General features: G+C 37.9%; 1 protein-coding gene across 3 annotated transcripts in view; it reads right to left on the bottom strand.

The window, feature by feature from the left end:
- lrp2b (low density lipoprotein receptor-related protein 2b) overlaps window positions 1-18,996 on the bottom strand; it is a 48,556-nt gene extending 29,560 nt beyond the window's left edge. For 2 of the 3 annotated variants that reach the window (XM_044179788.1, XM_044179789.1), the window contains exons 1-34: window positions 18,857-18,996; window positions 17,865-17,975; window positions 17,561-17,683; window positions 16,710-16,826; window positions 16,389-16,499; window positions 15,137-15,253; window positions 14,268-14,384; window positions 13,715-13,858; window positions 13,013-13,129; window positions 12,424-12,552; window positions 11,970-12,139; window positions 11,480-11,703; window positions 10,887-11,093; window positions 10,544-10,746; window positions 10,153-10,293; window positions 9,462-9,671; window positions 9,052-9,244; window positions 8,711-8,836; window positions 8,452-8,582; window positions 7,620-7,757; window positions 7,030-7,308; window positions 6,692-6,931; window positions 6,426-6,548; window positions 5,732-5,848; window positions 5,037-5,414; window positions 4,410-4,658; window positions 3,805-4,013; window positions 3,493-3,677; window positions 3,073-3,301; window positions 2,513-2,690; window positions 1,833-1,961; window positions 1,564-1,730; window positions 1,060-1,203; window positions 500-609 (exon numbers count right to left, since the gene is read on the bottom strand). In XM_044179788.1, the coding sequence (XP_044035723.1) occupies window positions 500-609; window positions 1,060-1,203; window positions 1,564-1,730; window positions 1,833-1,961; window positions 2,513-2,690; window positions 3,073-3,301; window positions 3,493-3,677; window positions 3,805-4,013; window positions 4,410-4,658; window positions 5,037-5,414; window positions 5,732-5,848; window positions 6,426-6,548; window positions 6,692-6,931; window positions 7,030-7,308; window positions 7,620-7,757; window positions 8,452-8,582; window positions 8,711-8,836; window positions 9,052-9,244; window positions 9,462-9,671; window positions 10,153-10,293; window positions 10,544-10,746; window positions 10,887-11,093; window positions 11,480-11,703; window positions 11,970-12,139; window positions 12,424-12,552; window positions 13,013-13,129; window positions 13,715-13,858; window positions 14,268-14,384; window positions 15,137-15,253; window positions 16,389-16,499; window positions 16,710-16,826; window positions 17,561-17,683; window positions 17,865-17,975; window positions 18,857-18,914 (5,624 nt within the window). In that variant the 5' untranslated portion in view covers window positions 18,915-18,996. The remainder of the gene's footprint in view (window positions 1-499; window positions 610-1,059; window positions 1,204-1,563; window positions 1,731-1,832; window positions 1,962-2,512; window positions 2,691-3,072; window positions 3,302-3,492; window positions 3,678-3,804; window positions 4,014-4,409; window positions 4,659-5,036; window positions 5,415-5,731; window positions 5,849-6,425; window positions 6,549-6,691; window positions 6,932-7,029; window positions 7,309-7,619; window positions 7,758-8,451; window positions 8,583-8,710; window positions 8,837-9,051; window positions 9,245-9,461; window positions 9,672-10,152; window positions 10,294-10,543; window positions 10,747-10,886; window positions 11,094-11,479; window positions 11,704-11,969; window positions 12,140-12,423; window positions 12,553-13,012; window positions 13,130-13,714; window positions 13,859-14,267; window positions 14,385-15,136; window positions 15,254-16,388; window positions 16,500-16,709; window positions 16,827-17,560; window positions 17,684-17,864; window positions 17,976-18,856) is intronic. The other variant, XM_044179790.1, reaches the window with a different exon arrangement.
- Window positions 18,997-21,142: the final 2,146 nt, after the last annotated feature.

The raw sequence follows: 21,142 nt of genomic DNA, 5'->3' as shown, positions 1-21,142 counted from the left end.
ACAACATTCAGAGTATACATAGATACATTATTTTTACCAACTGTGCAAAAATGCTAAGATGCAGGCACCAATGTTTGACTATGTTACCTATTACTGTTTATATATTGGGTTATTTACATCACAAGAAACACGATTGAGATAGACATGTTGCTGTTGGAGAAATACATCCTCTTAGTTTCCAATCACATCATGGTCTTTCAAACAATTAGACCAATTTGCCTTTGTCCGCCTGCTCAATTACTGCTGTCCAGTTAATGAGGTCCTGGTCTATTGGTTCTGTCTTTCCAGTGCCAGCAAGTATGTACGAATGCACGTATGTAAATACAAATGAACAAGTATTGTGCTCGCCATCAGAACACAGAAATAAGGACGAGCATTAAATATGTTTGGACATTTTACCCACAGAAACTGACATTTAAATTTAGTGACATGGAACATATCATCAAGTAACACAGCAAATACTCCAAAGTTTTCTTTTTTCAGTGAACAGATGCTTTACCCTCGGGCTGGATCCAGGGCTATTCCAATGGGCTCTCCTGCTCCCTCTGGTTTGCCAGTGAAGGTGATGAGGGTCTTCCTATAGTGCTGGTTTCCATCCACACGGATAACCTAAGTCAAGTGTAAAGTTTTGTTTATTTACTTGCACCATGACGATACAAAAACAGACAGTAAGTGATAAAAAATTGACAAAAAGGCATAAAAATTTTTGGTTAGGATGAAAAACACTCCTGGTAAAATATGAACTGCACATTAAAGGAAACAAAATAAATATATACTAAATAAATAAAATACACAAATTAAACAGATTTGATTTAATTTGATTAGAAATTGAATGTGCTATAATAGAAAATGGAAGGAGCATGTTTGTTTTTCAAAAATAGTTAAATATAACAACACTACAGTGTACTCTTCATCATTCCATTGTCATTTACCTTTTACATGTTTAATCTAGTAATTTTGTCTAACCTTGTCATCTGAGGCTAGTTTTGGCAATGTTGGGCTCTATTTCCCATTAATCAACAATCACCACTCATTATTTTTGTCTCAAAAGGTGCTTACCTCTATGGCTTTAACAGTGGGATTGGTGTAATACATTATTCGGCTTATCCAATCAAAAGCCAGACCAGACGGTGAGCCCATGAAAGCAGCTGGAGCAAACTCAGACCTGTTGGTACCGCTGGTTTTCACTTGCCATATAGAACCCTAATATTAGAGATATTAAAATCAGAGACAATGCTTCGATACAAGCCATTTAGAAAATGTAGCTACTCAAGTACTGCATAAAAAAAGAACACAAAAAAACAGAAGGAAATATGCACATTAGCAATTAACCATACATTTCCAATTCATGTTGTTAAAAATATTCAACTTAAGAAAAAGGTTAGGCTTTGAAGAATATCTTGCTTCTCTTCTACAGGGATACTATTTAAGAACAACATGGGATATGATTTACACAATTGCCTGTAATAACACATTTTAATCGAAAGCTATCTTCATATCACAATAAATTCATTATATATCATAAAACATTGCTCCAAGGCTCAATTTAAGACCTCCACTTACAGTGCTCTGCACCCAATAGACAAGCTGCTCCTGGTCATCAAAGTCGATGTCCTGCCCCTGGCTGATGCCAGACACAGGGGCCATTGCATTGTTGGAAGGGTCAGTGGGGTCCAGAGGAATGCCAAAAATCACTGAATCTCTCACCACCATCAAGAAGGGAGCCTCATCTAGATTAGAAGTACGCATGATGAGGGGAACATAATACGCACGGTTAAATCCTGTGCATAGAGCACTGTAAAAAATAAAAGCTACTGTAAAAGCGACATTACCTTTGAAACAGGTGCGTTTGTCAGCATCCAGCTTCCAGCCAGACTGACAGTGGCAGGTGTAGTACCTGGGTCTCAGGCCTGACAGCAGGCACAGCTGAGTGCACAGGTGTTCTCTACATGGGTTGATGGCTAAATACAAAACCACAGTGTCACCTTCAATCAGACTTAATATGACATTTGACATAGTATTTAAACATGCAATGCAATTTTTCATACTAAAATGATAATTTGGTGCAGCCATTGTGGTGCAGTTTTTACATACACTACATTAGTGCATGAGTTAATTTGTCTAGCTTGATTAAGTTTATTTTAGTATCAGCCTTTTTTTTTCTTTTCAGCTATGGTTGCTACTGCTGTTTATGCTAATTACCAGAGTTCTTTGGTTTGCTCCAAATTCTTGTTGCAGCTTCTGATATAGTAAAATATTTTTACGGTGCAAATGAGGATTTTTGTAAGAAAATTTGTTTTCCTTAAAGACAAAACATGTGGTTAGCATAACTTCAGGAGCATGCTTTCAAGAAGATATAAAGTTCAACAAACAACAACTCAATTTATACTCACTGATTACAGATAAGACATGTTTTTACCTACCTACACTGCATCAACACAAAACATTATTTACATTTAATACACTTAAACTACAAGTATAAAGCAAGATTTGCTGTTTAATTGGAAGTTACCTGTGGGCTGTTTGATAGGATGGTCCATAACGATGCCCATGGGCTGATAGACATTGTTCATCAGAGTGGTGATGTTGCCACCATGGAACTTGTTTGTCCTCATCACCTTACTGGTGTAGCGCTCCGACCAGTAGATGTTGTCCTCGAAGATGGTCATACCGTGTGGGTGCTGGAGAACCTGGTGTGAGGTGGGCATGCACAGGAATAAACTATTTATTCAATGAAAGTTTTATTCTCAGATGTCCATTTCAGCACCACGCTGATTTATGTTGATATGTTTACACCCATTCATATCTTATCATGAGTCACAGCCAAAAGAAGGTTGTGTTAGTTTTTAGTCTATTACAATTTTGATATACACCCAAAACAGTGATAATAATCTCTGACAATGAAAAATACTTTTGACAGAGGAGTTAAAATTACTTTTGCTTCATCTTGTTGCATTGAGGTATGAAACAGCTTTTGTTGTTCTCTTTTTTCTGGTTTGAATAATGATTTGTCACCATGGGTCACATATCCCCTTTGTTTTTTCTAAAATAACTGAATCAAACTAAACCTACCATGTCACTTGCCATGACCTGATGGCGGTTATTGCCATCATAGTCACAGTAGTCAATATATTTGAGGTAGGCGTCAGCAAAGTAGACCCTGCGCGTGGTGTAGTCCAGAGCCAGGCCAATGGGCCAGTAGAGCTTAGTGCTGACAATGACTTGTCTCATGGATCCATCCATGTTGGCGTGTTCGATCCTGGGGTTCTGACCCCAATCTGACCAGAACATCAGGTTGGTGCTGTGAGGGAAGACAGTGTGATAAGGAGATTTGATAAAATGGTCTTGTTGTTGTTTAGGTGCTCAAAAGTGTTGAAAGATTTTATAAAGAATTATGGAGTTAAACATAAAACTAAAAAGACAATAATTTAATATCAAATTAAAGAACATCTTAATGCCCTTGTCAATTTCTCCCAAAGAGTCTCTACTTACTAGTTACGGGGGTCTAAAACAAGTCCGCGGGGGCTGGTAACATTCTTGGTGAGGAGGACTTTCCGAAAGCGACCGTCCAGAGTGGAGACCTCTATGTTCTCCATGACAGAGTCAGTCCAATAAATGTTCCGACCCACCCAGTCCACAGCTATACTCTCTGGTACCATCAGACCAGTGGAAAATACCTAGAACAACAGGGACACATTGAACTGACAATGTTGCACAGTTTTCAAATTCTACCCTTTAGAGAAATTCTGTGACCAGGGGTAAAAATCTCTTGCTTTAATGTATCTGCGCTATCATTTCTCTTACTTCCTGCCTGTCTGTGCCGTTTTGGTAGGCACTCCATATCTTCTTCTGCGAGGCATCAGCCCAGTAGATTCTGGAAGTTATGCGATCAAAGTCTACAGTCACGATGCTTGAACCGCTGATCACTGGAAGCATCTGAGGTGGTCTCCTATTGATCCGGTTGGCGATGATCTGGCTACGATGGGCAACCAGAAGTACAGCTGCTAGTGGGTCTACGGGCAGAAAGATTTCTTGTTTCCAACCAACTTCTTATCTACAGTGTGTATCTTTGTGTATATGGTTCCATGCTCCAAATAGAGAATAATTCCACATATAAATACTATACACAAATAAACTGTGCAAATAGTATTCTGTTTTTTTTTATTAAAGTTGTTAATATCTTACTATGTTATACCTTGCTTTAAGCTCCTGTAAATGCTGCATATAGCGCTTTTTTGATTCAAGTAATTCACTGACTTAATTTGTTTATTATCACAAAACAAAAAACAGACATGTATCTATTAATAAACACTCAGGATATCATTGAAAAACCTATTTTCTGTTTGTGTTACATCAGTTCAGCCTTGTTTAATTGCAGCTTTATTTGTAATGAAATTTTTTTTGCTTACTTTCAGCTTTGCAGGTGCGTCCATCAGGCTCTAGGAGGTAACCATCTGAGCAGTAGCACCTGAAGCTTCCTCTCTCGTTGTAGCACTGCTGGCTGCAGAAACCTGGGATAAAACACTCGTTGATGTCCTCACAGGTCTTGGAGTCATTGAGGAGCTGAAATCCTGGTGGACAGGTGCACTGAGCCCCAAATGGTCCTTGGACACAGCCGTTACTGCAGCCCCCGTTGTTTAGTGCACAGTCATTTTGGTCTTCATGAAATTACATGACAGTGCGTTAGCATTGTGCATTTAATAGGCATCATACTGTATTTGTTGTTGCTGACTTTTGCTTTGATTTTAATTTCTGTTGTTCGATTTAGTGATGTTTGTCTTTGTTTTTTTTTTATTCTTTTACATCAATTTGCACTACGCTTGTGTTAATGTCCTACAGTCTTCTACTTTTTTAAAAATATTTTAACAATAGTCTATTTGCTATGTTGTTGTATTACCTTTTTATTATTCATAACACTCTTTTAATGATATACAACAATAAAATTTCCATTCATTCTGTTTTTTTAGGAATACTCTTTGCTGAGGCTTAAATATATAATATATATGTATAAAATGCATGATATTTTTAAAACTCACTGCAGATGGGTGACTCATCTGCTCCATTGGGACAGTCCCTCTGGCCGTTGCACACCTTGTCCAGATCAATGCACACCTGGTCAGTGGGGCACTGCCACTGTCCGGAGGGACAACTAAATGGAGGGGTGGGGCAGTTCTGTTCATCACTCATGTCCTGGCAATCGTTGTCGCCATCACATAACCAGCTTGTCGGGATGCACAACTTGTTGGTACATTGGAAATAGTTTGGTCTGCAGGTGATAGGCAGGCAGGAGTTGTGTTCGTCAGATCCATCCTCACAGTCTGGATGGCCGTCACACTCCCACTCATCTGGTATGCAGAAACCGTCGGTCTGGCACTGGAACTCATCTTTGTGGCAGAGGCCTGGACCTCGAGTGGCTGGAGGAGCAACAAATATTTAAAAATTACTTTTATAAATTAAACTTTTTTTTCTCTCAGAAATTACAGTAACTCACCAACAGAAAACTGAAACACTGAACATCAAGACAGAGGTGTAATGTGTATTAAATGTATTTAATAGCGTTTTCATTGATTCATGCCAATAATAATTTTCTATCTGATATCTGATAATAATATCAACAATAAAGCTGAGAGAATTACAAGTGGTACAATATAATCAGAATTACATCACTAATTAACACAACTGACATAGTTAATTTTGTTATCTATAGCGTCAGTCAGTGTTGATAGCTTACGACAGTCTTGTTCATCAGAATGGTCTCTGCAGTCAAACACTCCATCACATCGGTATCTTGAACTGACACACTGGTCCCCACTGGCACAGGCAAACTCATAGGAGGCACAGGAAAACTCTTAAGATGGAAAGGAGAAAAATAAGAGGGAAAAAAACAGACAGGAAGTGAAAAGCAGAATGGATGAGACCTTTTGGGTAAAATATGTCATCACTTCATCATCGTATTCCATTAAACAGCTGTGTGAAATTTTGTCATAGTTGCCGAATATATTCTTGAGTTTAGTCAAAAACGTGTTTGCCAAGTCAAAATCCGACCAATTGTGAAATACGATCATCAATTCTTGAGTTATGGCCAAAAACATGTTTTGTGAGGTCACAGTAACCTTGACCTTTAACGACCAAATCAGTTCATCCTTGAGTCCAAATGGACATTTGTGCCAAATTTGAAGAAATTCCCTCAAAGCGTTCCTGGGATATCGCGTTCAGTATGGGACGAATGGATGGTCTGACGGACGGACAACCCGAAAACATAATGCCTCTGTATTTTATGCCTCTGCGCCGGCGCATAAAAATAAAAAAAGTATTTCAGAACCCAAAAAATTATTTGGCTCAATAAGGAGGTGTTCTGTCTTACATAAATAATCAACATAAATAAAACAGAACACAACAAAGACTGAAGTTATAGTGATTCCTACCACAGTTTTTCTCATCAGAGCCATCCAGGCAGTCCTGGTCTCCATCACACACGTAGGAGTTGTGGATGCAGCGGTGGTCGGGACATAGGAAGTAGGCAGGAGGGCATGTAGTGATGGTTGAATCTTTCAATCACAGACACAGTTAATTTATCAGAATTTTGTTACATTACATTTACAAGATAATATTGCACAGTATTTTATGTAGTAAAATCAATTTGATTGAGGTGACTGTGCTGAAAATGTCCCTACAGTCCCTAAATACTTACTGCAGTTGTGTTCATCAGAGCCATCACCGCAGTCATTGTCACCGTCACACACCCATATTTTAGAGATACAGTTCTTGTTATCACAAGTAAAGTAACCGGCGGCACAGGTGGTAGGGAGACGAGTGGGACAGTTCATTTCATCAGAACCGTCGCCACAGTCGTCCGTGCCATCACAGCGCCAGTTGGACTTGATGCAGTGCTTGTTGTTGCAGGTGAACGCTTGTGGAGAACAGGTCGCACCTGGTAAAGATATATGAGACAGGTAGTTCAATAAAATTGTTTGTTCAATAATTTCCTTCCACTACTCCTCAAACGCACACATTTTCTTATACATTCACCTGTATCAGTGCAGTTAGCCTCATCAGTCTTATCTATGCAATCAGCTATTCCATCACAGCGGTAAGAGTTGGGCCTACATTGTCCTTCATCACACTCAAAGGCGTAGTCGCCACAGCTGTTGTCAGGTGGGGGAACAGAACCGTCCTTGATGCAGTCCCTCTGATTGGCCTGAAGTTTCATGCCGTACGGACAGCCACACACTCGACTGAAGGAGGGAGTCGGGAAACAGAAGTGGCTGCAGTGCCCGTTGGGCACCATATTGCACCGGCTGGTGAACGCTGTCAGGAGGATGATGAAGAAGCAGTCAGTGGGTTTCTAGATTATTATATCTGGCTGACTCACTGCTCAACTATCGACCTGGCACTGCTGTCATTGATTATTCTGGTTTGAGAATTTGATGTGGATATCATTCTCTTCTTTTCTAGCTCCATTTTGTCACTGCTCTCTCTGCCTACAAGCAGTCAAATGCACTTGGTCCTATTATCTAAACAATTCAGCATTTGGCCTTTACTTTCCAGCGTCAGTTAGTGTAGGGTTGGAGTGTTAAAACTATCTGCAGACTCCAATGCCTCCCTGTGTGTGAACTTACTGCTGTGGAGGTCAGCTGTGTAGGCCTTGACATTCATGATGCCGGTGACTCCTTGTCTAAACACAATGTTTCCTCCTCCATCCCTCTTCCTCATCTTGAATATTGCTCTGGTCCTTGTATCAGACACATACAGGTAGTCTACAAGACATAGATGGTTCAGCTTTTTTTTTTTAAAAGGCGGTACTAAAACAAATCCACTTGAACAAAATATAATAAATGAGTCACGAGTAGCTGTATTATTATTATTGTCATTTTGGAACAGGCACAATAAATGGCTTATCAAAGTGTGAGCTAAAATATGCATCATATTAAATGTTATTAGTGTGCAACTGTGTTGAAAGTGCACAACAATGTATACTAAATGCTATAAACTCATTTAAGTGAAATATGTTGAGAAATTACATACAGGTCAGTAGTATTATGATTTCCCAAAGAAAGTTTGGACTTTGGAAGAATTAAGTAACTTTTACCAGTCAGTACAGGAACAAAGGTACTACGGCATTCCCATATGGCAGAAAGGAAATATTCAGACTTATCACTTGTTTATAGTATTGAGTATTAATGTTTTAGACAGGATATACTGATATTATGGCATTACATTAATTTAAGTATCCCTCTGCTCACCACTGTTTTGGTATGAATGCAAATATTCTCGTAAAAAAGTTCAGTAATTTTTAGAGGTTTATAATAAAGTTTGGGTTTTATTGTGTCAAAGCTGAAGATAAACCTGAATAATATCATATACAATTTGAATAATATTGTACGTGTATGTATGTGTAATATAGGTATACTAGAATATGTGGGAGTCACGAGGAGAGACCAAGAAACCCACCTGAATAAATTGTTAGAGAATAGGGTTGAGTGATCTGGCCAATATTGGTAAACGTCTGTCTGCCATATCCTTCAATACCAATGTGACCAATCTGGTGCAATTGGGAATCCACCCAGTACAGCCTGTCCATCCTGTCAAAGACCAATCACAAGGAATCAACCAGTTAATATAAAAAATACTGTAGTCCACACAGCAAAGCCTGAGAATTATTCACTGAAATCAGATCATAATCCTGTAATCCTGTCATCACTGCACTTACACATAGTCAACAGCGAGTCCATACGGCCATCCAAGTGTTGTGTTGACCAGAGGGACAGCATTGCTGCCATCAGTGAAGCCTTTCATTATGACCGCTGGACGGTACCAATCAGACCAAAACAAGTAGCTGTGGATCAACATTTGATAAGACACACAAGAGGACATTTATTCTGTAAGTAGAAGCAATCTAAATTACTGGAGTAATGCAGTAGATTTCAGTAAAAACATTCTGAAAATACTAAACACGCAGGATAACAATGAAAGGTACTTGACAACCTGAATTCTCCTCAGAGCAAACCAGTCAGTCTCTAGTATTTACACCTGATATATCTGAGCACTGACCCAGCACTGGGATGCACTGCTATTCCTTTTGGGTTCCTCAATCCCATCACAATGTCGCGTCTGGACTTGTCTGTGACTCTGAAGGCCACCACCGACTTGTAGGTGCTTGTGGTCCAAAACAATACTTTGGAGGTCCAGTCATAAGCCATGGCATCAATTGTTCCTACTCTATAGCCTGTTAAAATCTGTTGGACTGAGAATGCATAAAGAAAATCAATACAGTGGAGTTATGACACACAGGATTAAGAATAGAACCTTGAAAGACAAAATGTAATACTATGATTATATCCTATGGGTATCAAATGAACTTACAAATTCATTTTGCACAACAGAAACAAATGTTTTCAAATGTGATCTCACTTAGTGCCCTTGTAATGGTGCTTTATGACACAAATATAATAAAAATTCACCAGTGCCATTGAGGTTTGACTTATACACGAGGCCCCTGGACCTGTCGTTGTAGAAAAGGGCTTCCTCGTTTCCGTCAAACTCCACAGCAGAGCCAGAAAAAGACGTTCCTAGCCCCATGAGGGGTAGGGTGATGTCCTCCTGGAGGGATAAGTTCAGTGGGATTCCCCGAACCCCCAGAGAGGTGGCCAACAACAAGAAGTCCTTCACCTCTGTTCAAAGAGTGAGTGGTGGTGGTTACTAGCAGGTAAACATACTGTCTAAACAATTTAATCCTAAATCTCTGCATGTGTTACTGATGGTAGGTAGGTAATTGAGATAAAAATACTTGAGAAGCAAAAATATGTTATGATAATGCATATTATGGCTTAAATGTTATGCAAACCTTCAAGTAATTGAATATATATATATATATATATATAAAATTTTAAGAATAATTTTGATAATCACTATGTATGGATGACTTCATTTGTAGGCTAAAGTCATCAGAGCATCACCTTGATTAGTAAACAAATTAAAATAAAATCATTGCAATTAAGGAAAGGTGTCTACAATACTGTAAATTTCATTGATTGATTTTGGACTAATTAAAAAGAAGAACATCCGACAGCAGAACACAGAAAACATTGTGAACTGAGGAACAGACCAACTCCAAACATCAGGTCATTTTGCCCTCAATCAAGAGAAACTCACTGAAGCAGGTCCGACGGTCAGGCTGCAGGTCGTAACCATGCCGACACTTGCAGCGGAAGCCGAGACCATCATTGTCGGAGCGGTGACTCAATACACAAATGTGCTCACAGCCACCGTTGTGTCTGCCGCAAGGGTTCATCACTGTAGGACATGACAGATGTGGCCATTTTATGAAAGCACTGCTGTTTTTCATAGTGGTGTAGTATTAATTTATAAACATAACGAATGGGATTCAGAGTGTATTAAACAAAAGGAGAGAGTGGGTTTCTGGCCAGTATTTAAAAAAAATCTCTACTGAGCAATAACAGGAAAACCAAATAGGAAACACATACAAAATTAAGTTAAGTAGGAATTAATTGTATGCCAGCAGGTTGGAAGTGCATCTCCTTACCAACAGGTTGCAGGACAGGGTGTGAGACTACAACATGGCCCGGTCGCTTTGCGGTACGATAAAGGAGTGCTGGGCTGCTGCCGTTGAAGCGGTTGGCTCTCACCACACCCATTTTGGTCCAGTCAGTGAAGAATACGTGGTTTTCAAACACAGCAATTCCAAAAGGATGTGGAGCCTGGGTTCCACCATTGAGGACTATTTTCCTGGGACACAACAACACCTCAGAATGGCCATCAACGATAGCACAACATGGATGCATCATTGTTTCCGTTTTTAGCTTACTTTACTCTCCAGGTAAGGAGAAATCTTTAATGACTGACAACATGTTCAGTGCAACCTTTACCTGTCCAAGCCACTGTAGGTAACAGTCTCCACCGTGTCAAAGTGGCTGTCAGACCAGTAGACCCTCTGGGTGACAATATCTATGGTAATTCCTGTTGGAGTGCCGAGTCTGCTCTTCACCAGCTCTACACGATTACTGCCATCCATGAAGGCACGTTCGAGCTTCATCTGCTCACTGGAAACCCCCATGTCTGTGAAAAACATGTAGCTGCAAACAAACAAAAAAATAAAGACTTACAGAGATGCTATATAAGCTATATAATACCAGGTCAAGTGGATATAAAAACTTTTGGTATAATAGAATTATAGAGTTCTTTAACAGGATTCATTTGAAGTCTTGTAGAGTTGCCAAAGATTTATTTCAATATCATTGTGCAGTTAAAAAATAAATGCTAGATAAGATTCTAGAAACGAATAGTAATATTCATTTTACTACCAATACTGACATAAATTACATACAATGTTACATAGCATTGTATTCTCTTATCAAAATCAGATGTTATTAACATGCAGCCGACGTAATGATGGCTGATATGGTTTGCCACGTGCGTGCCAGTCTCAGCAGCTTTGAAAGACTAAAGCATTTAAACCCACCCCACTGTAGGGTCCAGGACGAGGCCATGAGGAGTCTGCAGGTTTTCAGCCACCAGTGTGACCCGATTCCCTCCATCAAAGTCGCACATGTCGATACGCTCCACCATGGCCTCTAAGACATAGAGTTTGAAGTTGACCCAGTCTACAGCGAGGTTCTGGACATTTTGGACTGCAGCAGTCAGAACCTCCTTAATGTTACCCCCATTGTAGTTGGCAGAGTATACCTAGCAAAAGAATGAAAGGGTTTGGGATTAATGGGTTTTCCTTACCAACACAACTTCTGCTTTAGTGCCCTTGAGAAAAGCATATAAGCCACAGCTGCTCCAGTCCAGCTTCCCAGTGGCCAACAGAAACTATCGCTGCTGAACTACTGGTGCAGTTTGGATACACAACTACCTTGTGTTTTGCAAACATATAAAGAAGCTATGAAGAAGGTAAGGAGAAAGAATACTGTCATCATAAATTTCATCAGACAATGATCCAGACTGACCTTTTTGGTATATGTATCACTCCAGAAGACTGTGTCGCTGTGCCAGTGGTATGCCACCCCTACAGCATAACCTTTGCCCTGCGATGGCACCAGAGTTCTGACAACGCGCCCGTGTATATCAGCCATCATCACATCACCCCCGTTGGTGAAAATGAGCTGTGGCATTCCAGCTGGAAAAAACACAAATAGCCTCTGCAGTGAATTTATTTCAAAAAGGTATAGTTATATTAGATATTTGATATAATTCTAAAAATATACATATTTCAGACGTCTGTGTCATTGTAAAGAAAAACATGAACTTGTAGTAAATGTTGAAAAAACTAATTTTATGTTAATAATAAGATTGCATGGTCACTTTAAAGTATTGTCTCCTTATCTTTGAAACACCCCACAGATTATGTAGCAGCAGATACATATTGTATAAAGCTACTGTGTGATGTGTGACTCCCTGTACCTGACACATTGGCTTTGCAGACATGACCCTGCTCCAAGAAGTATCCATCAGCACAACTACAGTGATGTGTCCCTGGACGATCTTCACACAGCTGGTCACAGATCCCCCAGATCTGACAGTCATTATAGTCTGGGCAATAGAGGCATTATTATTGAGGATGTATACCAGTAATTTGTAACCAGAGTGCCATGAAATTAAGCCAGTATTTTTAGCTTTTCAAGGCTGACTCACGTTAAAATCTAAAACAAAAAGACTGAGACCATTTAACCAAAAGCTCTGAGCTCACATTACAGAATATGGCATCCTATAATGTATCTATGTTAGCATGGAAGTAATCAGGAACACAGATCCTGCAACAATTTTAGGAGATCTCAGAAATGAACCACTACAGATCCAACTCCATCAATCACCTCATTCTTACTAAGTGCTGTTTTCTTGAATGGCTCAACTTGCTACTGTTGCCTAACTGCAGTATACATTTAAAGAAGCTTCCCAAAACCTGTGTATGCTGTCAGTAGTCACCACTATCAACAATGCCATAAATACACATTTTGTTTTCACAAAAACAAATATGATATATGACACTCACCTACACAGGAACGGCTATCATTGGCCACAATGAAACCATCAGGGCAGTAACAAGCGCCACCCTGAGGAGACAGGTGGCAGAGGAACTCGCAGCTCAAGGTGGAACACTGCTCCAAGCCTGTGAGTAAAAATCATATAAATCAACATGGTCAAATCTAGGTTACACTTTACTGTTTTTAGTTGGGATCATCATCATCTATGCTGCTTTGTCTGCCAGAGCATCATTATCAGTATCGTGACCAGCATTATAGCCATCATCAACTGAGTCTGGAGGCCATTAATGTTTGCCCTACGAAAATTACCTGAAAAAAGTTCATCTTAAACCAGGTTTGTGTGAAGGCGGTGATAAGAAAGGCTAAAGCTATGATCATATCACAGTCTCAACAGCTGACTTTTATAAACATTTATGAGTACAATATACTATAATGTCTAAAACCCTTGCACCTACATTTATAGACCTATGAAAGTGCTGCAAATGTGGGATGTTCTACGCGTGACCAGATCTCTCACTTAGGCAACATTTAATTCAGTTAATTTGAATTCAATTCAGTGTGTTTCTTCTGATCAGGCTATTTTCACTGTAGGAATAAAGACAAATATAAACAGGCATACATAGCAGCATTCTTGCATGTTTTCTGTGGTTTAGTGTAATATGTGTAGATTTCTCCAACCCATGTGAAAAATGTACATCTGTGTGACTTACTGCAGGTTTGCTGTGCTGTGGAGTTGGTCTCATCTGTTCCTCCAGGACAGTCAGGTTTGCCGTCACATACTTTGCCCACTTGTATACATAGTGTCGAGCCTGGGCATCCCCACTCACCAGGGTAACAGCCTTGAGAGTTACTGTCTAAAAACCATAGAAACACTTGTGATTATATTGTGAATTAGAAGGATTTCCACATACTATTGTTTAAGTGATGCAAAGAAACAGTATCTATTTTTGATGATGTGTCAGAATTTTAATTTTTGTAGAGTGGATTGTAAAAGTCAGTAGTCATTTCACTATGTCAATGAACATATTCCCAAAATATATAAATTTTTAGACTCTTGTGTTTTTCAAAATGTGTTATTCCATCACTTTAAACAATCATTTGACAAAGTAATATTTCTCATAGTGCTTTTATCAAATGTAAGTCCTCAGCTATACCAACATACTTCATATTCATACTTAAGCAATGTTTCAAAAAAACTCTTAATGTTCATACTGAATTTCCAGTTCAAACTATTAGTTCACCCATAAGAACAAGTTTTCTTACCACATCCTCTCTCATCACTGTAGTCCCCACAGTCATTGAACTTGTCACACACCCAGCGTTGAGGAATACAACGGCCACTGGAACATGTGAACTCACTGCCGCTACAGCTCTGAAACACTAAAAAATAAAGAGATGGAACTCACATTTATTCTGGATTCCACCAAATTTTACATTTAAGAACTCCTTTTTTCATAACATTATTTTTCAACTGGAATTGAATATCTGTGATTATACATCGTATGGGCATACAAGCAGTATGTCAATCAAGTTGGCCATAAAAAAATAAAATAAAATTAACTCTTCTTAACAATAAATATTGTATTGGATAAGCCTGTTTAGGAACGCAACATTTTCCAATAGCTGAAATGTATGAAATGATTTTGGAATTCTTGCTCAACTGTCGGGACTTATGTAAATCTATTAAATCTATTCAGAATAATGAACAGTTTGCCTTCTAAACAGAAATAACTGTTGCCCAACTTTATATACCCACTGTAACAAAAAATATGGCCTTATCTTACTTTAATTTTACAATTATTACATACATTTGAAGACTTTTTTATAGCTTCAAAATACAATATTTAGATGCTCTATACCATTGGACTTTGCATCAAACTGCTGAGCAACCATAAAATAAGAAAACACTGCTGAATTTTGGTTTAGTGGTATTGCAATTCTTCCCTTTATGTTTGAACAACAGGTTGGTCTTTTAACAAGATAACACTATGAACTTAACTACTGTCCTCTGGGCTGAAACACTTATTACAATAACAACTTGGAGAAATACTCAATATAATGAGACAAAACAGCTTCCCGGTCATTAGAGATGCACTTCTGTTAAAACTCTGTAGAGTCACTGTCATCCTTACCACAGCCTTGCTCATCACTGTTGTCCCCACAGTCATCCCAGTGGTCACACACAAAGGGATGTGGAATACAGTAGCCATTTGCACACTGATACTGGTGTATGGGACAGTGATGTGTCGCTGAAAATAAAACAGTGAAGTGGTCAAAACATTTGTGACTGAGGCCCACTTGAATTGAAACAACCTCTAGGTTAACAAAACTACAGGCAAACTAAACTGAAGCAACAGTAGAATAAGTTTCATTTTTGGGTCACCAAAATTACGAGGAAGCAAAATGTCAAAAAATCAAATATACAAAGTTTGAGCTTAAGTGCAAGAAAAGAAAACGGAACAATACCTACAAAATAAAATGATAATCTTATCAAAAAATCTTACAAAAAATGAAAACGTATTAGAGCAAAGCATTGAACAAATATACATATGGTACGGATTTCCAACACCAGTTTGTGCCTCTCATAGGCATTGATGATTATGCTAACATTAGCTAGCTAACGATACATTCAAGTTACCATCAAAGATAAATAAACAGACACCAAATTTTGAAAAACCACCTAAGATCGTTTGACAACATCACGGCTGTTTTGGAGACATTTCTAGATTATTTAACCACTCATTTATCCAGCTGGAATGATTCAAAAACGTTTTTTTTTTTTCACCCTTTCAACTTTTAACAAAGATGGCGGCCGGAAGTGACATGCTCCCTCCCACACAAAAATATGACTGTCTTGTCCATTATTATGGAAAATAAGATAAATATACATAATAATAATATAATATCATTATTATTATTATTATCTTTTCATTTTCAAGATAACATTGTTGAATATAAGCGAGTCACTTCCAGCAAACAATCTGTGTTTGTTTGTGGTCCGAATATGTATAGAACAACTTAACTCTCTCAATACTCATATGTCCATGGTCCACATGCTCGTTTATTTTGCTGCAGACAGAATTTCTTCTCTACACCATGACAACTATGAATTCCTCTGACTGAAAACAATTAATCTAATTTTGTCTGAGTGCATGTGCGATAGGCCCATAAATTGAAGTTCAGATGTAGAAATTGCTGCTCTATTCCTATTATATCATCCTAAGAAACTATTTTGTACAGAAAGCCAATTTATTTTGGGGGAAACATAATGCTGCTCGGATTACATTTTCTCTCAGTGTTACAGAACATTCATATTCTTTAGTATCTGCAAAACTATCACTGCCAATTAAATGCTGGCGTTTGCTGCAAATCTTGTCTACTCACTGCAGTTGAATTCATCAGAGCCATCTCTGCAGTCCTGTAGCCCATTACAGTGCTGAGAGTTGTTGTAACAGGCCCCATTAGCACAAGTCTTCTCAGTGCAACGTGGATAGTCTGCAAAAAACAAAGGCTTATTCTATTAATTAAAAGAACTAGCCATTTTCTGCCCAATAATGCAAATAAAATGATTCTATCAAAACCCTCCAATTATTAGAGATTATGAGAGTAAACAAAAAATATCTGACATTATGCATCAATATTGTAAATTTTGGACTGATATCAAAGTATAGTTTGGTAATTTAATTGTGGATGTAAAAGCCTTACTGCAGTTGTTCTCATCAGAGTTGTCTACACAGTCCTTTACATGGTCACATCTGTATTTGCTGGGGATACACTGGCCCTCCTGGCAGGTGAACTGGTCTGGGCTGCAGGTCTGCCCACCTAGACCAAGAGCATGTGAGTGGGTTATGTTTCAAAATGCTATGTTGCAGGGGGAATTTGACTTGTAATTTGGATTGTAACATGACAACATGCTTAAAGGGCAAACATTGTCAACTGTCACAACATTTTGTGACATGTTAATTGATATTATTATAGATCCCTTTTTTTGGTCCAGAATACTTTTGTTACTTTGACATGAAGAGCTATGAGCAAAAGAACATTTATCAAGAAATCACAGTAAAACCTTGCCTTACATAAATCTGTTTTCTACTAACCCACTAAAAGAAAATCTCATAAAGTATAGTAAACTATTGTTTTTTTATCTCAAGTATGTTTTTAATGTGAACACATTAGAGAAATTGTGGTGTAAAGTTTATTTACATGTATTACAAGTTTAATTTGGACTCCATGCATTTTCCTATTGAAAGGCTCAAATTTTATACTGAGCTGATGTGGCCACCTAGTGGTTTTACGCTTCACTACTGCACATGACCAGACAGCCTTTTGTCCTCTGTGATGCTCCTTAATCTTCTGAATGATGTAAATGCTTGCATGCTCTACTTTGAGCCAAATTTCAGGACATATTATATGAGGGATATTTTTTTAAATCACAGCACTTCCTGTTCATAGACCACACAAGGTGCGTCAATAGTCAACATCTTCCCAAAGAAAATAGCCACATTGTTTCAGTCTCTCATTCTTAACAACAGCACATAAACAATCACTCTGCATACCACAGGTTCTTTGTTCATCCGAGCCATCGATGCAGTCTTCCTCCCCATCACAGACAAATCCCAAAGAGATACATTCACCGCTTGTCACACACTTAAATTCCTGCAAGGTGCATGATGGAGGTGCTGCCACAAAGAACAAAACAATTGAAGAGTGCCAAACTTTATTTTCCCAGTTAACAGATTATTTCGCAGACATTCATAGATGTCTGTGTGGTGAATTTATAAAATCACTGGAAACACAGGGTTTTTATAAAGGTTTTGCTTGGTACTGTCTGTGTTTCCAGTGATTGGTTTTAATACTCACGACAGTTCAGCTCATCTGAGTCATCTGCGCAATCTTTAGTCCCATCACATCTCCAAGCTATGTTGATGCATTGTCCGCTAGTGCACTCAAACTCCATACTGCCACAACTTCCTACAGAAAACACACACAGAGACAGAAGGATGGATATAAAACACCTGTCATTCATCTTTTTATGGGTGTGGGCTCCAACCACTTACAGAGGTCATTTACACATTTAATAGTTTAAAATACACTCCTTGACAAATGAGTTACCATGTTTATGATAGCTGTAGCCCCACTCAGTGTGCAACATTTGATCCTTAGAACATGTGATTCAAATAGTTAATTCTTCCCCATGACTGGACAGTCCATCATATGACCTTGAAGTATACAGCCCATCATTTGAAATAGATAATTGATGTCTGAATCAGCACAGTGATGTGCACTTTGTATCGCTTGTGCTTCATAACTTTTCAGTATTTTTAAAAAATGTAATATTTAATGAAGCACAATAACCCCACAAAAAGTCAAAAATTAGTATTCTGTATTGTAAATTTATGAAAACCTTGCATAGGCATGAATTTAGGATTTCCTTCGGGATGCTAATATACTTTTAAGCTACATTTTTACCTTTAATTCTTTGCACAATATTTTGACATCACATGTAAATGCACCTTTTAAAAGTTGATCGCTTTAACTTTTAATCATTTCAAAGCAGCTAAAATTGTCAATAATCGCATGATTTTTATTCATGTAATAATTTGTTCAAAGGTGTCAAACTACTTAAATCCCATTTGAGCATGAATCTGTGAGCATTTTTGTGGAAAAGTACAGTAATTGTGAAAGTTGAAAAACATTTCAACTCAATATTTTGGTTAAAATGGCACTGCGGTGATGCAGAAATCCAAAAATCCCACTACTAACCATTGCCTATTATTCCTCTCTCATAACTTAGATTTAACGTATTGGTGACTAGAAAATGTATTGTTGTGAAATCAAGAGTATACACATACCTTGAGCAAGTTGAATTCCTTGGGACAGCAGTAGAAGAGATAGAAGACAAAGACCCATAATTTAATTCTGGTGTTAGTTTGACATGCTAAATCTGACTCTGTCACCCCGAATGCGTCTGGGGAAGATACTGCCTTTGGGATGGAGATGTATAACCCGGAACAACCAGCAGACCAATAATGTGACATTGAGTAATACAGCTTTTTTATGGATCGCTCCTTTACATAAACTTCATCTAAGATTAACTTTTACCTGGTATGTTGTCTACATCAGCAAGAAAAAGTAACTCATTTTTGTGTAACACTGCGGTAGGAAGTTAACCCTGTCTGTGGCCGAAACCAGGGTTAATAAAGACTATATAGTTCCTGGTAATAGATGTGCATGTTTTAGCTTTATTTATTTATCTTGTTTTTAATGTTGTACAGCACTTTGGTTCAGTTTTGGTTGTTGGAAGGTGCTATAGAAATAAAGTTTGATTGATTGATTGATTGATTATTTACTTAATAACCCAAAGAAAAACACACTGCAGCAGAGAGTATATTTTCAGGTCTAATTCAAATGTGATCATGAGTGTTTTTCACCAGTTTTTCATCAGTTCTTCACATTCTATAAAGGACTTTAATGAACGCAATTTAAATCTGAATGTTTTACAGTTGTAGGTTTGAGGTTTTCATATGTGAATTCCACCTTGTTTGAGCAGAACAATAAAAACAAATTATTAACTTAAAGGATCTGTGTTTTCAGTGTTAATATCAAATCATTGCCACATTATTGAAATAGTATCATATTTACAGTTAACTGATTATTGGCAGCTTTTACTGGCTTCCTTATTGCATTTTACAATGTGTAACCTTGTCACAGTGAATCTGCTTAATTGGTTTATAGCACAAAGGAATATTTCTTTGTGGCAATAAGAAGTGGTTGCTGTTGTTCCTGAATATCTACAGTGACAGACGTATTGAAGAGTCTTTTCTGTCACATTTATCATCCTCAGCAGAGTGAAAGAAAACTGTAGTGACGCTACAGTTACAGCTAAATAATATTTGGACCATCTGCTCTGGCAAGGGGTATATCAGCAATTCAACAAATCAGATGTTAACTTCCCACAACACAGATTATCGGTTCCTTACAACCATGTGTTCCCAGTCACTGAAGCTTAAAATCATGTGTTTTTCTGACTGATACATGCTGTGCATGTAGTCACTGTTTCTCTATTGTTATGGATTGATGGCATTTGTTACAATGCTTTTAAAACTGACGCCTACTCTTGCTTTGCTTTCAAATCACATTCCAGTGTAGATCTACAATGATAAAAAAGGACATATTTGTTCTTGAGAGAACAGTAAGCCACAAAAGGTTACTCACCAAAGCACTTAGTAGTAGACTTTGAGGACAATTCAGTGATTTAAAAAACACACTTTTTTCTTTCACAATTCCTGCATTTGTGTTAGTAAAACTTCACGGCATCCTGCAGTGGTAATACCAAAACATACACTGTGGTTGGGTAGAAGGCAGTGCACATTGCAACCACCTCTACACAGATGGTATAGGGAGAAGCAGTTAATAAGAATAAGAATAAGAATATATTGATATAGCTAAGTTGCTCAATAATGAATATGGCTCAATATTTAAACCTTTAATTAATGCATCTGCATTAATGCATGCCATGTGTGTAAATCAAATATACCCATGTAACATAACTGTCAGTTACACCTTGTAAAACATTTAAAACACAAAATATAACCAGCAAACTGACCAGCCCTTTGATTTATTATTTTACTCCTTGAAAGAATCCATGAAAAATCATTGATTAAGTAGTGGAAAGTCCTTTATTTTGAAATAGGGTTTAATGCATTTAATCTTTTTTAAGGTTAAAATAAATTTAATATCATATCATAGTATGAGTGACAAATGAAAACTAATACAATAGGAGGTTAAATATTTCTAAATGATTTTGTTTTTTAAAGATGATTTGTTTGGGCTTTTTTAAATAAGAACAGCTGAAGAGAGACAGGAAATGTGGGAGAGAGAGAGGGGATGACATGCATCAAAGGACCACAGGTCGAATTTGAACTCGTGCCGCTGTGGTAAGGACTCAGCCCTGTACATGGGGTGCGCGCTCCACCAGATGGATAATAATGTTATTATTTTATTTTATTCATGTTGAATAACAGCTTGGTACAAATCAGACATGAAAGTGGTTAAAATAAACAAAATATACTTTGGGTTGTACAAAATAGAACATCAAACAATTTCAATGTAGTAAACATTTTACACAAATTATACTG

The sequence above is a fragment of the Siniperca chuatsi genome, linkage group LG20 (assembly GCF_020085105.1).
Source record: "Siniperca chuatsi isolate FFG_IHB_CAS linkage group LG20, ASM2008510v1, whole genome shotgun sequence".
Lineage (NCBI taxonomy): Eukaryota > Metazoa > Chordata > Actinopteri > Centrarchiformes > Sinipercidae > Siniperca > Siniperca chuatsi.
Note: the sequence above shows the minus strand (reverse complement) of the source record. Positions and strands in the feature narration are given on the sequence as shown.